This window comes from Xenopus tropicalis, chromosome 1, assembly GCF_000004195.4.
Source record: "Xenopus tropicalis strain Nigerian chromosome 1, UCB_Xtro_10.0, whole genome shotgun sequence".
NCBI lineage: Eukaryota > Metazoa > Chordata > Amphibia > Anura > Pipidae > Xenopus > Xenopus tropicalis.
In genome coordinates, this window is record NC_030677.2 from 17,793,289 (window position 1) to 17,809,744 (window position 16,456).

Consider the following 16,456-nt stretch of genomic DNA (forward strand, 5'->3'; position numbering starts at 1 on the left):
GAAGTCATTAACTGCTCATATCATGTAAGTGTAATAGTAATGTACCTCAGGCACCAGTGTATGTGGTATAAGAACCTATTTGCACCCCCAAAATGAGCTAGGGGATCATAGGAGTTTGATTTGGATTCTCCTGCTTCACCCGTCCCTCCCTCCTCCCCCCCCCCTGGTAAAGTTTAATGGAAAAGGGTCTATTTCTGGATTCTGTGTTTTGTTTTGTTTTTGTTTATTTCTCTTCTCAAATCTGCTCCTTGGTTGCTAGGATAATTAAACCTTAGTAACCAGTTTGCAGTTTAAATTCCAAGCCTGAGAGCAGCAGAACACAAATGTATATAAATCAACACATAACAATCATTCCTGCAATTTGTCTTAAAATTCGGCCGCCTATTTCCCTTGCACCCAAAGTGCTGCGACGTGGGCCTCACTGACAGGAGAGTGTTTCAGTGAAACAATTCTTGTTTATTGGTGCTGCACAGAATGGTTCGGCCCAACCCCAGGATCCCCCCCTCTGAACAGGGAAGAATGAGACAACCTTGTCACGTGGTACCACTTTACCCTCCCAAGGGCAGTACGCGGAACTGGAAATGGAACGTACCATTCGGCCTCCATCAAGTGGGGGAAATGTTTATACACTTAAAAAATACCCATTGCCCTGTGCATCTAGTACTACCGTAATATGGCGTTTGTCCTGTCATGCCATACACAGAAGTAACTAAAAGGCAGCAGGAAAGCGGTTATGGCACCGAGGCACATAGCGGCTGTGTTTGCGAATGGTTCGGTCCTGGCGCTGAAGCTTCTGGCTGTCATGGCGGCGCCCTGTGTGCGGCTGGGCTCGGTGCGCTGTACAGGGACGCTTCTCAGGTAGCAGGGAGTGTTGGCACAGGGTGCAGGGGGAGGGTTTCATAGAGTTGTAGTTCTGCAGCTGGTTCTTGTGGCTCCCAAGCCCTGCGCCCAATGGCTCCTTTGCACATAGCACAATGTCCTGCCTTGGGAGACTGATGCTGCTGAACTACAAGTCTCAGTGTCTGTGTTCCGTGTGATTTACTCAGTGAGCAGATTAAACCCTTCTGGTGGTAGAAGGAATTCTGAGAAGGAACTAAATTTCCCATTCACATGGTGTAGGCTTGAGGCTAAGCCTCTCACTGGGTTTTATAGCTCAGACATTCACTGATGCAGAACAGGGGGGGGTTGTACTATGTACTAGACATGTTGTACCAAAGAGTTAGTGTATAACTGGTGAAACATCTTTTTTCCCCCCCTTTCCCATTCAGGTATTTCTGTGGAAGTGCCAGACACCGAGCTGCTGCTGCTAGTAAGTGTGGCTTCCCTTGCTGATACCTCCTCATTATATTACTATTATCACATTATAGGAGAATTCCCATCAGCCCATCCTCGATTTCACCAAGGGCCTATAAAGTCCTTATCATGGCTTCCTATTAAAGGAACCGTAACGCCAAAAATTAAAGTGTATTAAAGTATTTAAAAATATAATGTACTGTTACCCTGCACAGGTAAAGTTGTGTATTTGCTAGAGTAACATTACTATAGCTTATATAAATAAGCTGCTGTGTAGCCCCGGGGGCAGCCATGCAACCTGGAAAAAAGGAGAAAAGGCACAGGTTACATAGCAGATAACAGATAAGCTCTGTAGAATACAATGGGGCTTTATCGGTTATCTGCTATGTGCCTGTGCCTTTTCTCTTTTGAATGGCTGCCCCCATGGCTACATAGCAGCTTATTTATATAAATTATAGTAGGCTTTCTGAGGCAAACACCCCAGCTGTACCAGTGCAGGGCAACAGTACATAATATTTTATACACTTTCATTTTTTGGTGTTACTGTTCCTTTAAACAAAGAATATTTTACAAACTCCTTCTCTTAACCTTCAAAGCTCCTCATTCCTCTTCTCCTCACTACATCTCTTCCCTTGTGTCTCCGTATGTTCCTGGCCGACTCCTTCGTTCCTCACAGAGCAAGCGTTTGGTTGCGCCCCCCACTACTACTGCTGTTTCCCGCCTTAACCCTTTAAGCCTTGCTGCCCCTGACATTGGGAATGCCCTCCCTGATTTCCTCCGGAGAGAATCCTCCCTCAGTCTTTATAAAACTAAACGTAAAGACTCCCTATTGGGGCCCTCACCCAGCACCTGATCTGGGAACTGGCACTTATATTGTAATGTCACCCACTGTGTCCTACAGCACTTATATTTGCCTATTTGTGTCTGTTAGTTACCCCTCCCATATAGATTGTAAGCTCTACGGGGCAGGGACCTCCATCCTCTTGTGTCTTTGACTCTTAACTTATTGCAACTGTATCTTGTATTTATTTGTATTTATTGTTATACTTTGTATTTATCTATTATTATCTTAATAACCCCCTGTGTGTATTAATGTATTCTACTGAACAGCGATGCGTACATAAGTAGCTCTTTATAAATAAAGATATACATACATATAGAAACCTATACCATTTGGTCTGTATCTAATTGCTGTAAATGATGGCCCACAGAGCTTCTGCCTAACTTTTTACTAAATACAATTCAGCAGGAAATATTTATAGTATTGTATTTGTAATGTGTGTTGTATAATCCCGGCATACTCAGTGTAGTTACATATTTATTTCAGCCCTTTGATTGGCTCTTACTAATATCAGTGTGTCATTGTTTGTTTTAAGGTCATGAAGAAATAGACATTCCAAGAAGAAAATCCTGGTGGGTTTCATGGTTGATGTGCGGCTGTATCGGTTCTGTTACATAAAGTCTATACATTTCCCTTAGGGTCATTCTTCTAATGTAGAGATGCCCAGACTTCCAGTCAAGTTGTACCATCAGCATCTACCACTTATTTAAACTGGCATGGAAACCGCAACTTCACTGAATGACAATGGGGGGAGTGTGAGCCATTTTAATTCTGCTCAGAGGGGTTCCTTGCACAGGTTAGGGGTGGGCAGTACTCTGCATCTTCCAAGAATTGCTATACGCTTATGTGCCCACCTAAGGGCAGGAGAAAAATGGCGCAGTTGTGGTCCCTAGCAAAGTACTGGCCTGTTTGGTGTTACCTATGTTGTTGGTACCTATAGAGGCCCATGAGGGGTACCATAATATAATGTCCTGTTCCTGTTTACATTTGAAAATGATTCACTTCCAATTCTGGATGATATTTACTACTTCAATATTATTTTATCCTTCGTGTCTAGGGACAAAACCGCTGTCCTGCAAGCTCTAGCCTACACAGTCAGCCATGTAAGTGACATTTTTTCCCGCAGCTTTAAAAGTACCCTGTGTGGGTCTGGATTAGCTTTTTATCAATCAGTATTTCCTTTTATAGGACCCTACAGCTGCGCATTACATGTTTCAAGATGAACCCTTTCTGGCGCCGAAAACATCCTCCGAGTTTGTAAGCACTTCCTATATAAAATCTATTGTGGTATTTGATCTTGCGTATTTCTGCTTTTGTCTTTTAACACATTGGGGGAAGAGTAAAGTGTGGTGGGGCTCCCATTGTTTTGTTTCAGGGGTCTTTAAGCTATGGGTGTGATTGGTCACTGTTTAACATGGGGCACCATAAACCACCTTTTACCCTTTGCATGCCAGCTGATTTCTGCCAAGTGGGATTTCACATTAAATAAACAGGAACCATGAAAAAGCTAAGGGCCGTGGCAGACAGGGAGATTAGTCGCGGGCAACTAATGTCCCCGAAATGCCATCCCACCAGCGAGATTGTAAATCGTCGGTGGGATGGCATACACGGCGCCGAAGTATCCTTCTCAAGGCGATTTTGGCAAATCGCTGCATATGCCATCCCACCGGCAATTTACATTCTGGCCGGTGGGATGGCATTTCGGGGAGATTAGTCGCCCGCGACAAGAGATTTGTCGCGGACGACTAATCTCCCCGTCTGTCACAGCCCTAAAGCTCTGACATCGTGTAACTGAGAGTGCCAGGGCTATAGATTCCAGGGCTGTGGAGTCGGAAGCAATTTTGGGTACCTGGAGTCTGAGTTGGCGGTACCATAAACTGAGGAGTTGGAGTCGAAGGCTTTATGAACTGACTCCACAGCCCTGATAGATTCTGTGATCTGTAGAATGCAAAAAGTGCAGTTTTCTGCTTACATGTATAAATGCTGAATGCCTGACATATTTGCTAAATGTAACCCCCGATTATATGAATGTCTCCTACTAAAATCATATGGTAAAGGGGTTGTAAAGCTGAGCTCCCATAGTTATAACGGAAGCCGCTTCTTATGTCTGAACCGTTTTTTTCTTCTCTCCTCCTGGGTAGCGTTTATATTCATTATCCAAGGAGTCTGGCCGAAATGCAGCCAAGTACATAATCGGCACTTACCCCAACCTCTTTCAGAATGACGTAGCCGAGCCGCACATTCCGGTGAGTGAATTACAAGCCACTCTGTACCTTTAAACTAGGTAGGAAGGAAAACCATACCCCAAACAATGTAGGTCTCTATAAAAAGTATATTGCATAAACAAGCTCGTATGTAAAACCCTGCTTCATCTAAATAAAGCTTGTTTACTTTTGAGTTTCTCCATTTTTCCTTGGTAAAACCCCCATGCTATCTTTTCAGTGTTTGATGCCTGAGAATCTCCAGCCCCAGGTTGAAGGTGTTAGCGAGGAGGCATTAAAGGAGCGCATTCAGCTGAGGAGGGTCAAGGAGTCTGTGGATCTGTTTGACCAGCTCCTACAAGGAGGTATATTGATATATTATATTTGATTCCTTCATTTCACACACCGGTTCCACATTTACTGGGATTGCAGGTAGGTATTGTGTCTCCTAGAATAAGGAATCCTTCCAGCAAAAACTTACCTGTAATGTCACCTGACTGCCACCTCTCTGTAGTATTTTTGTACCAAATGGGGTTAATTCTCTCTTCTTGCATTTCTTAGATTTTAGTAAATGGAAGCTTTTATCCAAATGAGTATTATATTTCCAAAACCCCTCTATGCCCACCCTTTGTCTATCTGCTTTCAGTTGATCTTTTAAAGTGCATAGATTTGTTATTATGGGAATGGGATTGGGTATTTACAGATGGGATTTGGGTATTTACAGATAACATGGAGCTGGCTGCCTGAAGTCGCTTTCCATGAACTACAATCTGCTGATCCTGCAAATTGTTGCCATTTATAGTGGAATAAAAAAATGTTTCTTTATTTTGCCCGCCCAAAGGAACAGCACCTTCCCTAGAGACAACAAACAAGCTCCTGGATCTCATTTCGTTCTATGGGGACCGAGAGCCTGTTCGGGACATTCAGACATCAGAACAAGAGCAGCAAGAAGTTCAAGATCAGCAAGTGAGTCTCTGCCTTTTTCCCTCCCCCATGTAACCTGGCTAATTCTTGAGGAGGAAAAACCCCTCAGTGTTACGGTGTTGTCCTAGTGTCACAGGGGCCATTTTTGTCCCTACTTATTACAACTAACCATTCCGTTACGCTGTAGGAAACCGAAGACCCCAAGAAGAGACCAAGGCAGTACCGAAAAGCCTCTGAAATTCTTGGTTCTTGGAGGTAAAACATTTTACTTCAGATGGCGCCATTTTCATGTCTAATGACCATTTGTGTTTGTGTGTAGTCCTCGGCTCCATACTGAGTGATGATGAAAGAGACAATAACCCTTTCAAAAGCCTTTACAAAACTGCTTAGTGTTATAACTCTAAAGTGCTATTTGGGAATACTGACTTTTGTGGTAAAAAGGCATCCAATCGTCATTCATAACCATTTCTCTCGATTGTCAGACTGTAACCCTTCCTTTGCTGATGGTGAAATTTCCTTCCCTGTATTCTAAATGGGTGTCTTCAGTATCTCATAATAAGATTTCAAAGGTGGCTAATTTTCAATTTAGAGAGAGATCAACTATTTAACAGAATGGTCTGTCAGAACTGACCCCCCAAGGTTGGCGTACATGTCCTGATGGTTAGGCAGAATGGTCAGCCAAACCGTCCAACCAAATGGGATCATGTTAGGCCATCTTCAGCAGTATGGAACGCAGAGCTTGTAACGTCTGTCCTTAATGTCATGTCTGTACCTTTGCACTTGAGCAGAGTGTTAGACTTGTGTGTTTCATTGTTCTTCCTCCCAGAGAGAACAACAATGCTGAGAGGATATTCAATTTGATGCCTGAGAGGAACGCTCATTCATTCTGCACCCTGATCCAGGGCATGGCGAAGGTAACACAGAGTTGCTTGCAGAGAATTACCCAGCAGCTGCTGTTGGACACACAACCTTTAACCATCTCTCTACTTTCCAGTATGGATCTTCTAGCAAAGCCTTTAACATTTACACTGACCTGATGAACAATAGATTGACAGGTAAGTCTACAGGTCCGACAAATTTCCAGTTTGTATCTATCATGTACAGTTTAGAAGATCATGGCTGCAGTGCTCCCAAATGAGGACCCTAATCCAATCCTCTAGAAATTGGTCACTCTGTTTCCTCTGCAGCCAAAGCTGCCACTGCCTTCATTGCAGGCACAAGGGCTTCTTTGATTCTCTAGAAATCAATTAGTTGGGGCTGGGAGCACTTGAGCCATTATATACTCAACATTACAATAACAATGCATTCTAATAGAAACATCTTAGGAAGCCTTTGCTTACTGTAAGTTTACCATATACACTCATTATCTATCTTTTTCTTACTGTTGCAAAGATAAAGGATCCGGTCTCCTCCAATCTAATAGGCAGCCTTAAGGTGCCCATACACGTGAAGATCCACTAGCTTGGCGAGGTCGCCAAGCGAGCGGATCTTCACACGATATCCCCACCTACAGGTGGGCGATATCGGGGAACATGTAGGCTTTGTAGGGCCAAACGATCGAATTATAATGGCGGCAACGGGGCAGTCGGTTCGGGGACCGCATCAACGAGCCAATGCGGTCCCCGATCCGACTAAATCTTTTAACCTGCCTGATTGATATCTGGCCAATTTCAGGTCAGATATGGGTCGGGCATTCCCCTCGTTCCTGCCCCTACACGGGACAATAAGCTGCCAAATTGGTCCAAGGGACAGATATCGGCAGCTACAATCAGCCCGTGTATGGCCACCTTTAGCCAGCTCCAGCTTTGATTGTGAAGTAATCTGATTGGTCTCCTAGTGCACAGTCCTCTGTCTGCAGTAGGAGCCAATCAGATAGAAGTGTGATTGCCGCTGGATGTGTGTGCCCTGATGCTACAGGGTCCTGCTGTGCTGAGGGAACAGGACGGCCAGCAGACGTTTATGTTTCAATGCACAAGAAATAGATAATGTGTGTGTGTGTGTGTGTGTGTGTATATATACAGAAACTTATTTGTTTTTAGAAATTCAAACATAATTCCTTAACTTTATGGAAAGACTTTACATCCCCTGTAAAAGGAATGTACACTTATCATTTTGTTTAACATTAGGAGGACCAAAGTATTATAACAGTGTGCAATTCTAACCAGTCACAGGCAAGGATTTCAAATACAGATTGAAAGATATAAAGAATATGGCCTGGTAGTATTACTATTGTTAATGGGGTTGTTCAGCTTTAAAGGGTTAGGGGAGAGCATGTTTTTTTAAATAATGGATCAGTTAATAGCACTCCTCCAGCAGAACCCTGCATTGAAATCTGTTTTTCATTTTAACATAAGTTTGAAATTTCATATGGGGCTAGACATAACCTAAGTTTCCCAGGTGCCCTCAATTATGTGACTTGTGCTCCCCCCCCCCCCCCCCCCAGCAGCCGATCAGCAGAACAATGGGAAGGGAACAAGGTAGCAGCTCCCAGTAGGTATCAGAATAGCACTCAATAGTAAGAAATCCAAGTCCGGCTTGGGACTCCTCCAGTTACATGGGAGTAGGAGAAACAATAGGTTAGATGAAAGCAGTTCTAATGTGTAGCGCTGGCTCCTTCTGAAAGATCAGACTCAGGCACACTGCACTGAGATGGCGCCTACACTCCAATATGATGCTAGAGGCAAATCCAACTGAACCATCCATGCTAGATATATGATAACATTATCTTTAATTCCAGTGATTTCATTTGTTTCTTGCTCTTTTCCCCGCAGCGGATGTGCAGACGTTCAATGCCCTGATTCTGGCGGCTCCTGATATAAAAGAGAAGTACAATGAGAAGTGGGATCTGATTGTGGTACGTTTCCCTACAATGACAGTTTGGGGGGGGGGGGTGTTGGGTAAATGTAGATGGACAGACACCACAGTAAAAATAGAAGTGCGAGGGATTCCTTAGACTGATTCTGTGTCTTCCCTCCAGGAGCTGCTGAAGCACATGGTGCAGCAAAACGTCCGGCCAAACCTGCTGACCTTCAACTCTGTCCTGAAGAGCTTACGGAAGTGCGGCCCAATGGCCAAAGGGTTGGCGCTGCAGACTATAAATGAAATGAAAGCACTTAACATAGGTGAGGGGGTTAGGGGGTCTTGTTCATTAATTTCCCATTTCCTAACATAAGCTATATTTGAGTTAGTGAGTGAGTGAGTATCTACAGTGTATATATGTTTGTATTGCTATTGTGCAATTCCCCTTTGGACCATTGGTGGCAGTAATGAGTACACCATAAGTAAACAGCTCTGACCTGAAATGTGCAGCTGTTCCAGTGGCTGAGTGGATAGGCAGGCGTGCTGCAAACAGTGCGGCAAGGGTTCAAGTCCCACTGGTTCTTCATACATCAATCTCTCTTTGCAATGATGATTGGCGCAGGGGTACCGACCTCAGCTGGATAATGGGAGCTGAGTGCAGAGCCGTGTCTGTCTGGTTATCCGACGTGTGGTTGGTGGCCAGGAGACTCTCTGCATGATACAGCCGCCATACTGAGCAACAATCTGAGAAAAAAAAAACTTATCTTTTGATATCATCAATGTTTAATTATGATACCAACATAAAACAATAGCTAAGTTACATTTTTCCTCAGGCTGGGAATCTGATTTCTACAGGTTCTTATCCAATGTGATGGCAGCTTTTATTTTTTTTTTACCTGCAATAGACTGTAAAAGCTAACGATTGGTCACTGAAGGTGGCCCCTGTACTACATTACTCCTGTATATATTTGTATTCCCTTTATTAGTGGCTATTGCCCAATAGCTACTGCCATGTATAACAGGGGTGCTTTTTATTTATCCTTAGAACCAAGTCTGGCCACTTACAACCACCTCCTGGGAGTCTTTTACAAAGGAGGTAAGTTTTTTTTTTTTTTTTTTTTTTCCATGCAACAATTTGCTGAAATGCAGGAGCACCCATGGTTTTATCCAACTGCCCCTTGTGTTCTGGGGTTGTGCTCAGTTTGATGAAGCCATGTTTTGCTCCTAAAGCAGCCGACATGGATTCCTGCGATGGTTCTGATTCGCTTAGAGGGGCACCGGGCATTCAGCCTCTCCTCTCGGTGCTGCAGACCCCGAGGGTGTAGCTTATTGTTTGTGTAGGACATTGCTTCCATGCATATGTACATTGGGGTAACCCTTTTGATTCATTAGCAAAGTTAGATTCAAATGAAAGGAACTGTAACAAAAGGCAGCGCATGTAGGCAAAATAGAAATGTTTTTATTTGGACCTGGAAGTGTTGGCTTGTGTGGGAGGGCAATGTTCAATACACATAAAACAATGATGGTGCTGGAAAGCCATGCCCTGAAGAAGCTGTCTTCTATAGAAAAATGCTTTGGGCGGGCATAGGTTAAATGGGAAGTATGTTATAGAAAGTGCTATTCCTAACAACTTTGCAATTAGTCTTTATAGTTTTTCATGATATACATCTTTCCAGCTATCAAATGGGGGTCACTGACCCCGGCAGCTGAAAAACTATTGCTCTGTGAGGCTATAGTTTTATTGTTACTTTTTGTTCCTTGCTGTTCAGTCCCTCTCCTATTCATATTCCAGTCTCTCATTCAAACCACTTCCTGGTTGCTAAGACCCTAGCAACCTGAGAGTTGCTGAAATTCCAAACCGGAGAGCTGCTGATCAAAAAGCCAAATTACTGAAACAAAACAGTTGCAAATAGTCTTAGAATATTCTTGTCTATATCATCGTAAAAGTTAAGGTGAACAACCCTTACTCAGCTGCCATAAGAACTAGTCCCCCTGGGGCCAATACAATATACCTGTATATAAAGCTATTATCAGCCATGTTTTGAATTCATATTGAATATCTGTGGGGCCAACACAAGCTGACGGGTCCTATTGCACCCAGGGTATCAGTCCCCTCTCCTTGTCACATAATAGTTATGAGCCAATAGGGAAGTGAGGCAGGAATCCATATAAAGCAGTGTTCCATCTGTGTATGTGCTGCTATAGCAATAGCCACTAACTGACTCCGCCTACTTTGTACTATAAATAGGGAATAATACGAGTTCTATTGGGGACTTGAGAACTGCAATAGCTCCACCTCTTCTGAGTTTATTACATGTATAGATTGCCAAAGTTGTATTTAATTATAAGCAATCTTGTGACTGTATGTACTTGTAATAAATACAAATCATAATAAATATTCTAATAACTATCCAAGGGCCATGAAAGGGGCAGTAGCTCCTGCCCAGGCCAGACTACATGAAAGCTATTACATGTATGAGTTACCTTATAGTATGATGTAGAGAGTGCTATCCCGAGACAGTTGGTCTTCGTTTTTTTTATTGCCCCTGAGCAAGGTGCTGTGTGTAGTATCCCTCAGCTGTGAGACCATCTACATGCACTGGTTTGTATAGGAGAGAAGGGAAATAATGGGCACAGATCTGCCACACACCTACAATCTACCGGCCTTTGTTGTTTTTCAGCTTTATCTCCAAGGGGCCAGACTGAAATCCTTTCTGAGGTGCTGGATGAGATCGAAGGCAGAAGCTTTACCCTGCGGGACCCGGATGATGGTAAATACTGACCCTTTTGTGTCTACTGTAATGTGACCTGATATTTCCCCATTGTATGGAACCCCTGTGCCTCTCTTGGTACTACACTAACTAACTGCATTCCTATAAGCCCAGTGTGGCTTCTGATTGGCCCCGTTATTATTAATATACGTAGGACAGCACTGTACAGATTATACATTTTTCCCATCAGTCCCTGCCCATAGACAGGCCCGGATTTGTGGAGAGGCCACAAAGGCCTGGGCCTAGGGCAGCACAAATCTGGGGGCGCCCCGCTGCACCCAAATCTTTTTGTTCCCATACGGAGCAATAGGAACGTCTCCCCACTGCTCCGTATGCAAGTGTGGCCTTCCGCGCATGCGCACTCCAGGGGGGTGGGGTTGCGACCGGGGGCGGCCAGTTTGGAAATCCGGCCCTGGCCATAGACAGTACTGAGAATTGCCTCTGCTAAAACACAGACAATTATCAGTAAATTATCAGCAGTGCCTATATTTGTAGCCATGACATGTAGCTCTGTGTGTCTTCAGCCTTATAGTTGACTGTGTCAGAATGCCACCAATACGATTTAGAGCTGTGGAGTCTGATATGTTCCGACTCCAGAGCCCTGAATACAATGTCTGTAGCTCATGTAGGCAACTTTCTTACTATGTGTTTTAATAAACTATGATCCCCAGCCAGCGTTGGCTGCTGCCTGGTGGCCCCCACACCTCATTCACAAGCTCTCCCCCCCACAGGAGTACATAGTTCTGGACTGCCAGGGTGCGGGGGGAGCCAGCTGGGCTGGCACTGCCCGTAGAGCCCCCCAGGTTTTTTCCCAGTGTTCTGCCGACCTTGTCCCCAGCAGTAGGGGGCCCAATTGAAATGGCTCCCTGCAATCCTTGGGAATACCCACTGTATCTTTCCTATCCATTGATTGGTGCATTTAACCCCTGCACTTACTGTACATTCCTGGTCACCAATGCTATGTTTCTCTTTTTTTCTTTCCAGTGTATTTTTTCACAAATGCGATGAGAGTGGTAAGTAGAGATAAGGCACAATTAGTCACATTATGTGGTTATCATAGTTCCTTACAGAGTCGGACAGGTTGCCCAGGCTGGTTGCTTTTCTGGAGTAGCATTGACGCCTTGTATGAATGATTGTGGGTGCTGATATAACCATAGGGTGAGAAATACTGTTACTGAGCAATATCCACTTTAGTAAGGTGGCACGAGGGGCATGAGAGGGGGCAGGAAGGCTTATTGCTGGGCATACACATAATAATTTCCTTGCACGCTGTGGAGTAGGGTATAATTACTGTGTTGTGGCTGGTAGATGCATAGAAAAGAGCAGAGCAGTGAAAATTAAGTGACCCTTTTGTTTGTTTTTTTTAAATTCAGTGTTTGGACCTGAAGGACATTGAGCTGGCCTACCGGCTGCACACACTGCAACAGACTGCTGATAACAGAGGGCTAATGGGAGACTTCTACCTGCAGAGCACATACTAGTGAGTTGCATTGTCTGTATGTCCCCAGGTTGTGCATAATCTGTAAGATGCCCGTAGCTATAAAGTACCAATATCCATAGTTAGATAGATAGATGTGCAGAGTCAGCCAGTTATTTTGGCCCTTGTCTGTTCCGCTTAATAGCCCATTAGGTAAAAATAGGACTGATTAGTGTCTACCAGGTGCAGGTTCTTTTCCTGAGAAGCTCCAGTGGTCTAATTGCATTAGTGGATTTTTTAGCATTGTATGGCGGCTACTTGCTAAAAGGCTACAGTTTATATCTATGTGTACTCGGGGCCACCACCATTGGTGGCTAACAGCCCCCCGGCCACTGATCAATCCAGCACAGGCCTTCCACTTCCGCTGCAGGCAGGACAAGTTGGTGGGAGGGAAGCCAGCAGGACCAGGCCCACAGGGATTTTTTTCTGGCATTCAGCGGGCTTTCCTGGCTTCTTTAATAGCATCTCCCATTGTGCTTTGTGAGCTTGGTGCAGACTGTACTGCTGCTCACCCGGTGCGCTCCCTGCTTAGTGCAACAATGATGCTTCTAACACTCATTCTGTTTTACAGTGGCAGGTTCTTTAACCTCCTGTGCATGATGGAGAGCATCGATATCATCCTGAAGTGGTACCGAGAGCTTATCCCCTCGGTAGGTCCATGTTATGACTAGTACCGCTCACCATTTTGAATAAAATTGCCTCAAATCCTCTTTTGTTAGTAATGATAACATGTTCCTTTCTAGCTGTATTACCCAAACTCCAGAGGCATGCTGGACCTTCTGCAGGCACTTGACATGGACAATCGCTTGGACTTGATTCCTCAGATCTGGAAAGGTAAGTACAAACACTCTTGGTCACTGTGGTTTATTTGCCATGATGAGCACACAGTGAGCATCCAGAAGAGAAAGTCAGAATCCATTCCCAAATGTTACCCTGATCGGTCGTTTGGAGCTCCTCAAGGGCGTGGCTTTCTTACAGTTCGGGAGCCTGAGCCGTACATGATTATGATGTGATCTTTCTTTCATCAGATATAAAACAGATCGGACACAGTAACAAAGTTGAATTGGTGGAGGAAGTGTTGAACTTGATGGCCAGAGACATACAGCCACCAGAGGTGAGACCTGAACATGTTCCTGTCTGGGAATCCATGACAGTGTTACCTGGAGGACCCTGCAGTGTTGCTCAGGCCCCCGTATCCTCTATCTTGCACTAACCCTGAGCCTTCATGCTTCTTTATTTTGCAGTTTTAAATTGGACTTCGTATCTCAATAGCTCATGTGATATAACTCCTCCCCTTCCTCCCTCCCACACTTAGCTTCAGGCAGCCTTTGGTGACACCGCTCTGGATATAAAGTCTTTGTATGAAGTGAAGGACCGCGTACGGGTAGCCTTGGAGTGGTCTGCTGGCTCCCTGGGAAACGTATCAGCCCTGCTGGCAAGGGCTGGGAAAACAGTGGAGGCTTGGTAAGGATCCGTGCGCAGTATAGCAACTATTAAGCAATGGGAAAGAATCCAGTAGTTGTGAGTTGTGAGGGTGATTTATTCAGCCCAAATACAAAGCCCTTTGCTTCTGGAATTTTGCCCATTGCTATTATTAACCATTCTGCAGGAGAGGGGTCTTCTGCATCAGCACCCAACACACACACAGAATGCTGAGCTCTATATCGCTGTGCATAATAAATATTAAACGACTGTGATGATTGGCACAGGGGTACGGACCTCAGCTGGATCATGGGAGCTGAATGTGAACTTCCCCCTGAGGTTCCTGCATGTGGTGGGATACCCGGGGGGGCGTTCATATGAGAACAGAGCCTTAATCTGAGCCGCTTCTTTCAAAAAACGTCTTCATATTCCCTTTCTGAACATTCTCCAACCCAACTGAAAGTTCTGGTATATGACACTGTCAGTACCACGAGCTGATTCCGTATTTATTGTCTTTGCAGGAAGATGCTACAGCTTTTCAAAAAAAGCCACCGAGTGCCCAGGTACGCTAGGGCCCCCCCAGTCCAACCCAATGTCCATTACCCAATGGTATATCCTGTTTCCCAATGGCATCAGTGTGGCTAATGGTATAACAACTCTGGGGCTATGACTATTTGTGGACTCATTGTATATGTTTGTTTTGTCAGCACCGAGGTCCTCGACGAGTTCTTGAGCAGAGCCAAGGTGGATGCCAATACCAACCTGGCCATTAGTCTGGTGCAGCTGGCAGTTGGGTTCTGCCTCCCCAACACAGCAAAGCTGGCACAGCGCGTCATGGAGGAATTCACCGTCTCTGAGGAGCAGAGGTGAGAAACCACTACTTTTATATGTTTTGTTAATATGTTCTCCAGGAACAAAGATCAAAATACTGGTAGAGGCATCCATCTCTAGTTTTAAGGATATTAGTTTTAGTTATAGTTTTTACACTAATGATAGAATGAGTTTGAGACAATGTTCCCACCTGCTGTTTATTTCCGCCTCTTGGACACAGTAGAGAACGATGTTAGTGGGAAAAGGAGAGTCTTGTCAGTGAGCAGAGACTGAGACACTCAATGTCTCTTTGGTCAGTTCTTGGCACAGCAACATCACAAGCCTTTTCCCCTTTTCTCACTAACTTGTTTTTCTGCCGTGGCTGGTCGGACGATTTCACTGCTGCTTTTAATGTACTTTTACACTGGGAAAGAAAATTCTGACTCTAATGAAGTTATCCATTCAGGCTGACCCTGGAAGACTTGCAGAAATCTCACAGCAGCAGCAGCAGCAGTAGTAGCAGCAGCGAGAGCAGCGACAGTGACCGCGAGTGAGATGAGCCAATCGCTTCCAAGAGGATTATCATTCAGTTTATTCCTGCGGGCAACTGGGATCCAATCCTGGGCTACTGACCTCGTCTCGCTGACTGTGTCCAGAGTCTGAACTCACAAACAGACTGTAACTGCAGAAGGCGGATTGCTAGGAATGTTTCTGTTACAGACACCACTGCAGAACATTATTATGTAAAAATTGTATTAAATGTAATATCTTTCCAGGGTTTGAAGATGCCATTTTTTTTTTGGGCAGAGATGGGTCTTGGGAGTTCACTGCAAAGAGCATCTGGTTGGGGTTGTGGCACAAAAAACAAGTAGGGTGGAGAAAACTTAGCAAGCTGAAGTACACTGCTGCAGAGATGGATAAAGATCAGCCTCGTTTATATAAAGCATAGGCCAATTGCATGAAAACTATTGCTCTGTGAGGCTACAGTTTTATTGTTATTGCTACTTTTTGTTATTTATCTTTCTACTTGGGCCCTCCCCTATTCATATTCCACTCTTGCATTCAAACCACTGCCTGGTTGCTAGGGTAAATTGGATGCCAGCAACTAGACAGCTGCTGAGCAAAAAAATAATCAAAAATAATGAATGAAACCAATTAAAAATGATCTCAGAAGATCAATCTCTACATTCAAAGTAAGTCTTTAGGTAAACAATCCCTATAAGCGATGCCACATCAGCGATTATTCACCAACAAGTGACAGACCGCTGCATGAGGCATAAATCATCGGATTAGAATTGAGAGTGCATTTCATAGATCCCATAAGAGGGAGACTGTTAAGGTGGCCATACATTAAGAGATTCGTGTTTGATGAGGTTGCCAAGCGAGCGGATCTTCTCCCAATATGCCCACCTACGGGTGGGAGATATCTGGCTAATTCTATCATTTGGCCCTAGGACCTAATGATCGAATTAACACGGGGGCATAGGCACCATCGGTTCAGGGAACCGTATCAAGAAGCTGATACAGTTCCTGATCCGAAGGACAAATCAAACCTTCCCAATCAAGATCTGGCCAATTTCAGCCCAGATGTCGGTCAGGGTGGCCCGTCGTTGGTGCCCATCCATGGTTAAATCTGTCTAAAGGACCTGAATCAGCCTGTGTATGGCCACCTTTAGAATCAGTTCAGACTGGTATGAAGTGATATTGAGTCAAGCAGAAAAGAGTAAGCTCCCCATGGATTTGCCTTTGTGCTACATCTCCAGTAAAAAAAAAAAAAATGATCTTGGAGGTTTTCAAATGGAGGGTTTCCTGTTGTGTAAACAACTATGTAAAGCCTATTGGTTCCAATACACATGAGCTTGTGTTGGGGGGAGTGCCCAACCCTTAGGGATACTGTGGGTTTAAATTGCTATGATAT

At 44.5% G+C, this 16,456-nt stretch overlaps 1 protein-coding gene and 2 non-coding genes across 3 annotated transcripts; all 3 read left to right on the forward strand.

The window, feature by feature from the left end:
* The first annotated feature begins 585 nt into the window (after positions 1–585).
* On the forward strand, positions 586–15,318 carry ptcd3 (pentatricopeptide repeat domain 3). The gene is made up of 24 exons (NM_001078697.2): positions 586–858; positions 1,269–1,309; positions 2,670–2,706; positions 3,192–3,237; positions 3,323–3,391; positions 4,276–4,380; positions 4,577–4,700; positions 5,177–5,301; positions 5,447–5,514; positions 6,086–6,173; positions 6,254–6,314; positions 8,031–8,113; positions 8,237–8,381; positions 9,104–9,154; positions 10,740–10,829; positions 11,814–11,842; positions 12,203–12,309; positions 12,878–12,956; positions 13,050–13,140; positions 13,335–13,420; positions 13,622–13,770; positions 14,250–14,291; positions 14,436–14,594; positions 15,005–15,318. The coding sequence occupies exons 1-24, from the start codon at positions 734–736 to the stop codon at positions 15,090–15,092; spliced, it is 2,088 nt and encodes a 695-aa protein (NP_001072165.2). The 5' UTR covers positions 586–733; the 3' UTR covers positions 15,093–15,318.
* LOC116408515 lies at positions 8,659–8,799 on the forward strand. The gene has a single exon (XR_004221018.1). It is a non-coding gene; the product is annotated as a small nucleolar RNA SNORD94 (small nucleolar RNA).
* On the forward strand, positions 13,994–14,133 carry LOC116408514. Its single transcript, XR_004221017.1, has one exon. It is a non-coding gene; the product is annotated as a small nucleolar RNA SNORD94 (small nucleolar RNA).
* Positions 15,319–16,456: the final 1,138 nt, after the last annotated feature.

Excerpts from the sequence above, each read along its gene's own strand:
- ptcd3 (NM_001078697.2), top strand. The coding sequence starts at position 734 with ATGGCACCGAGGCACATAGCGGCTGTGTTTGCGAATGGTTCGGTCCTG. Across the intron at positions 2,707-3,191 it reads ATTCCAAGAAGAAAATCCTG|GGACAAAACCGCTGTCCTGC; the intron begins GTGGGTTTCATG and ends CTTCGTGTCTAG. Across the intron at positions 14,292-14,435 it reads AAAAGCCACCGAGTGCCCAG|CACCGAGGTCCTCGACGAGT; the intron begins GTACGCTAGGGC and ends TTGTTTTGTCAG.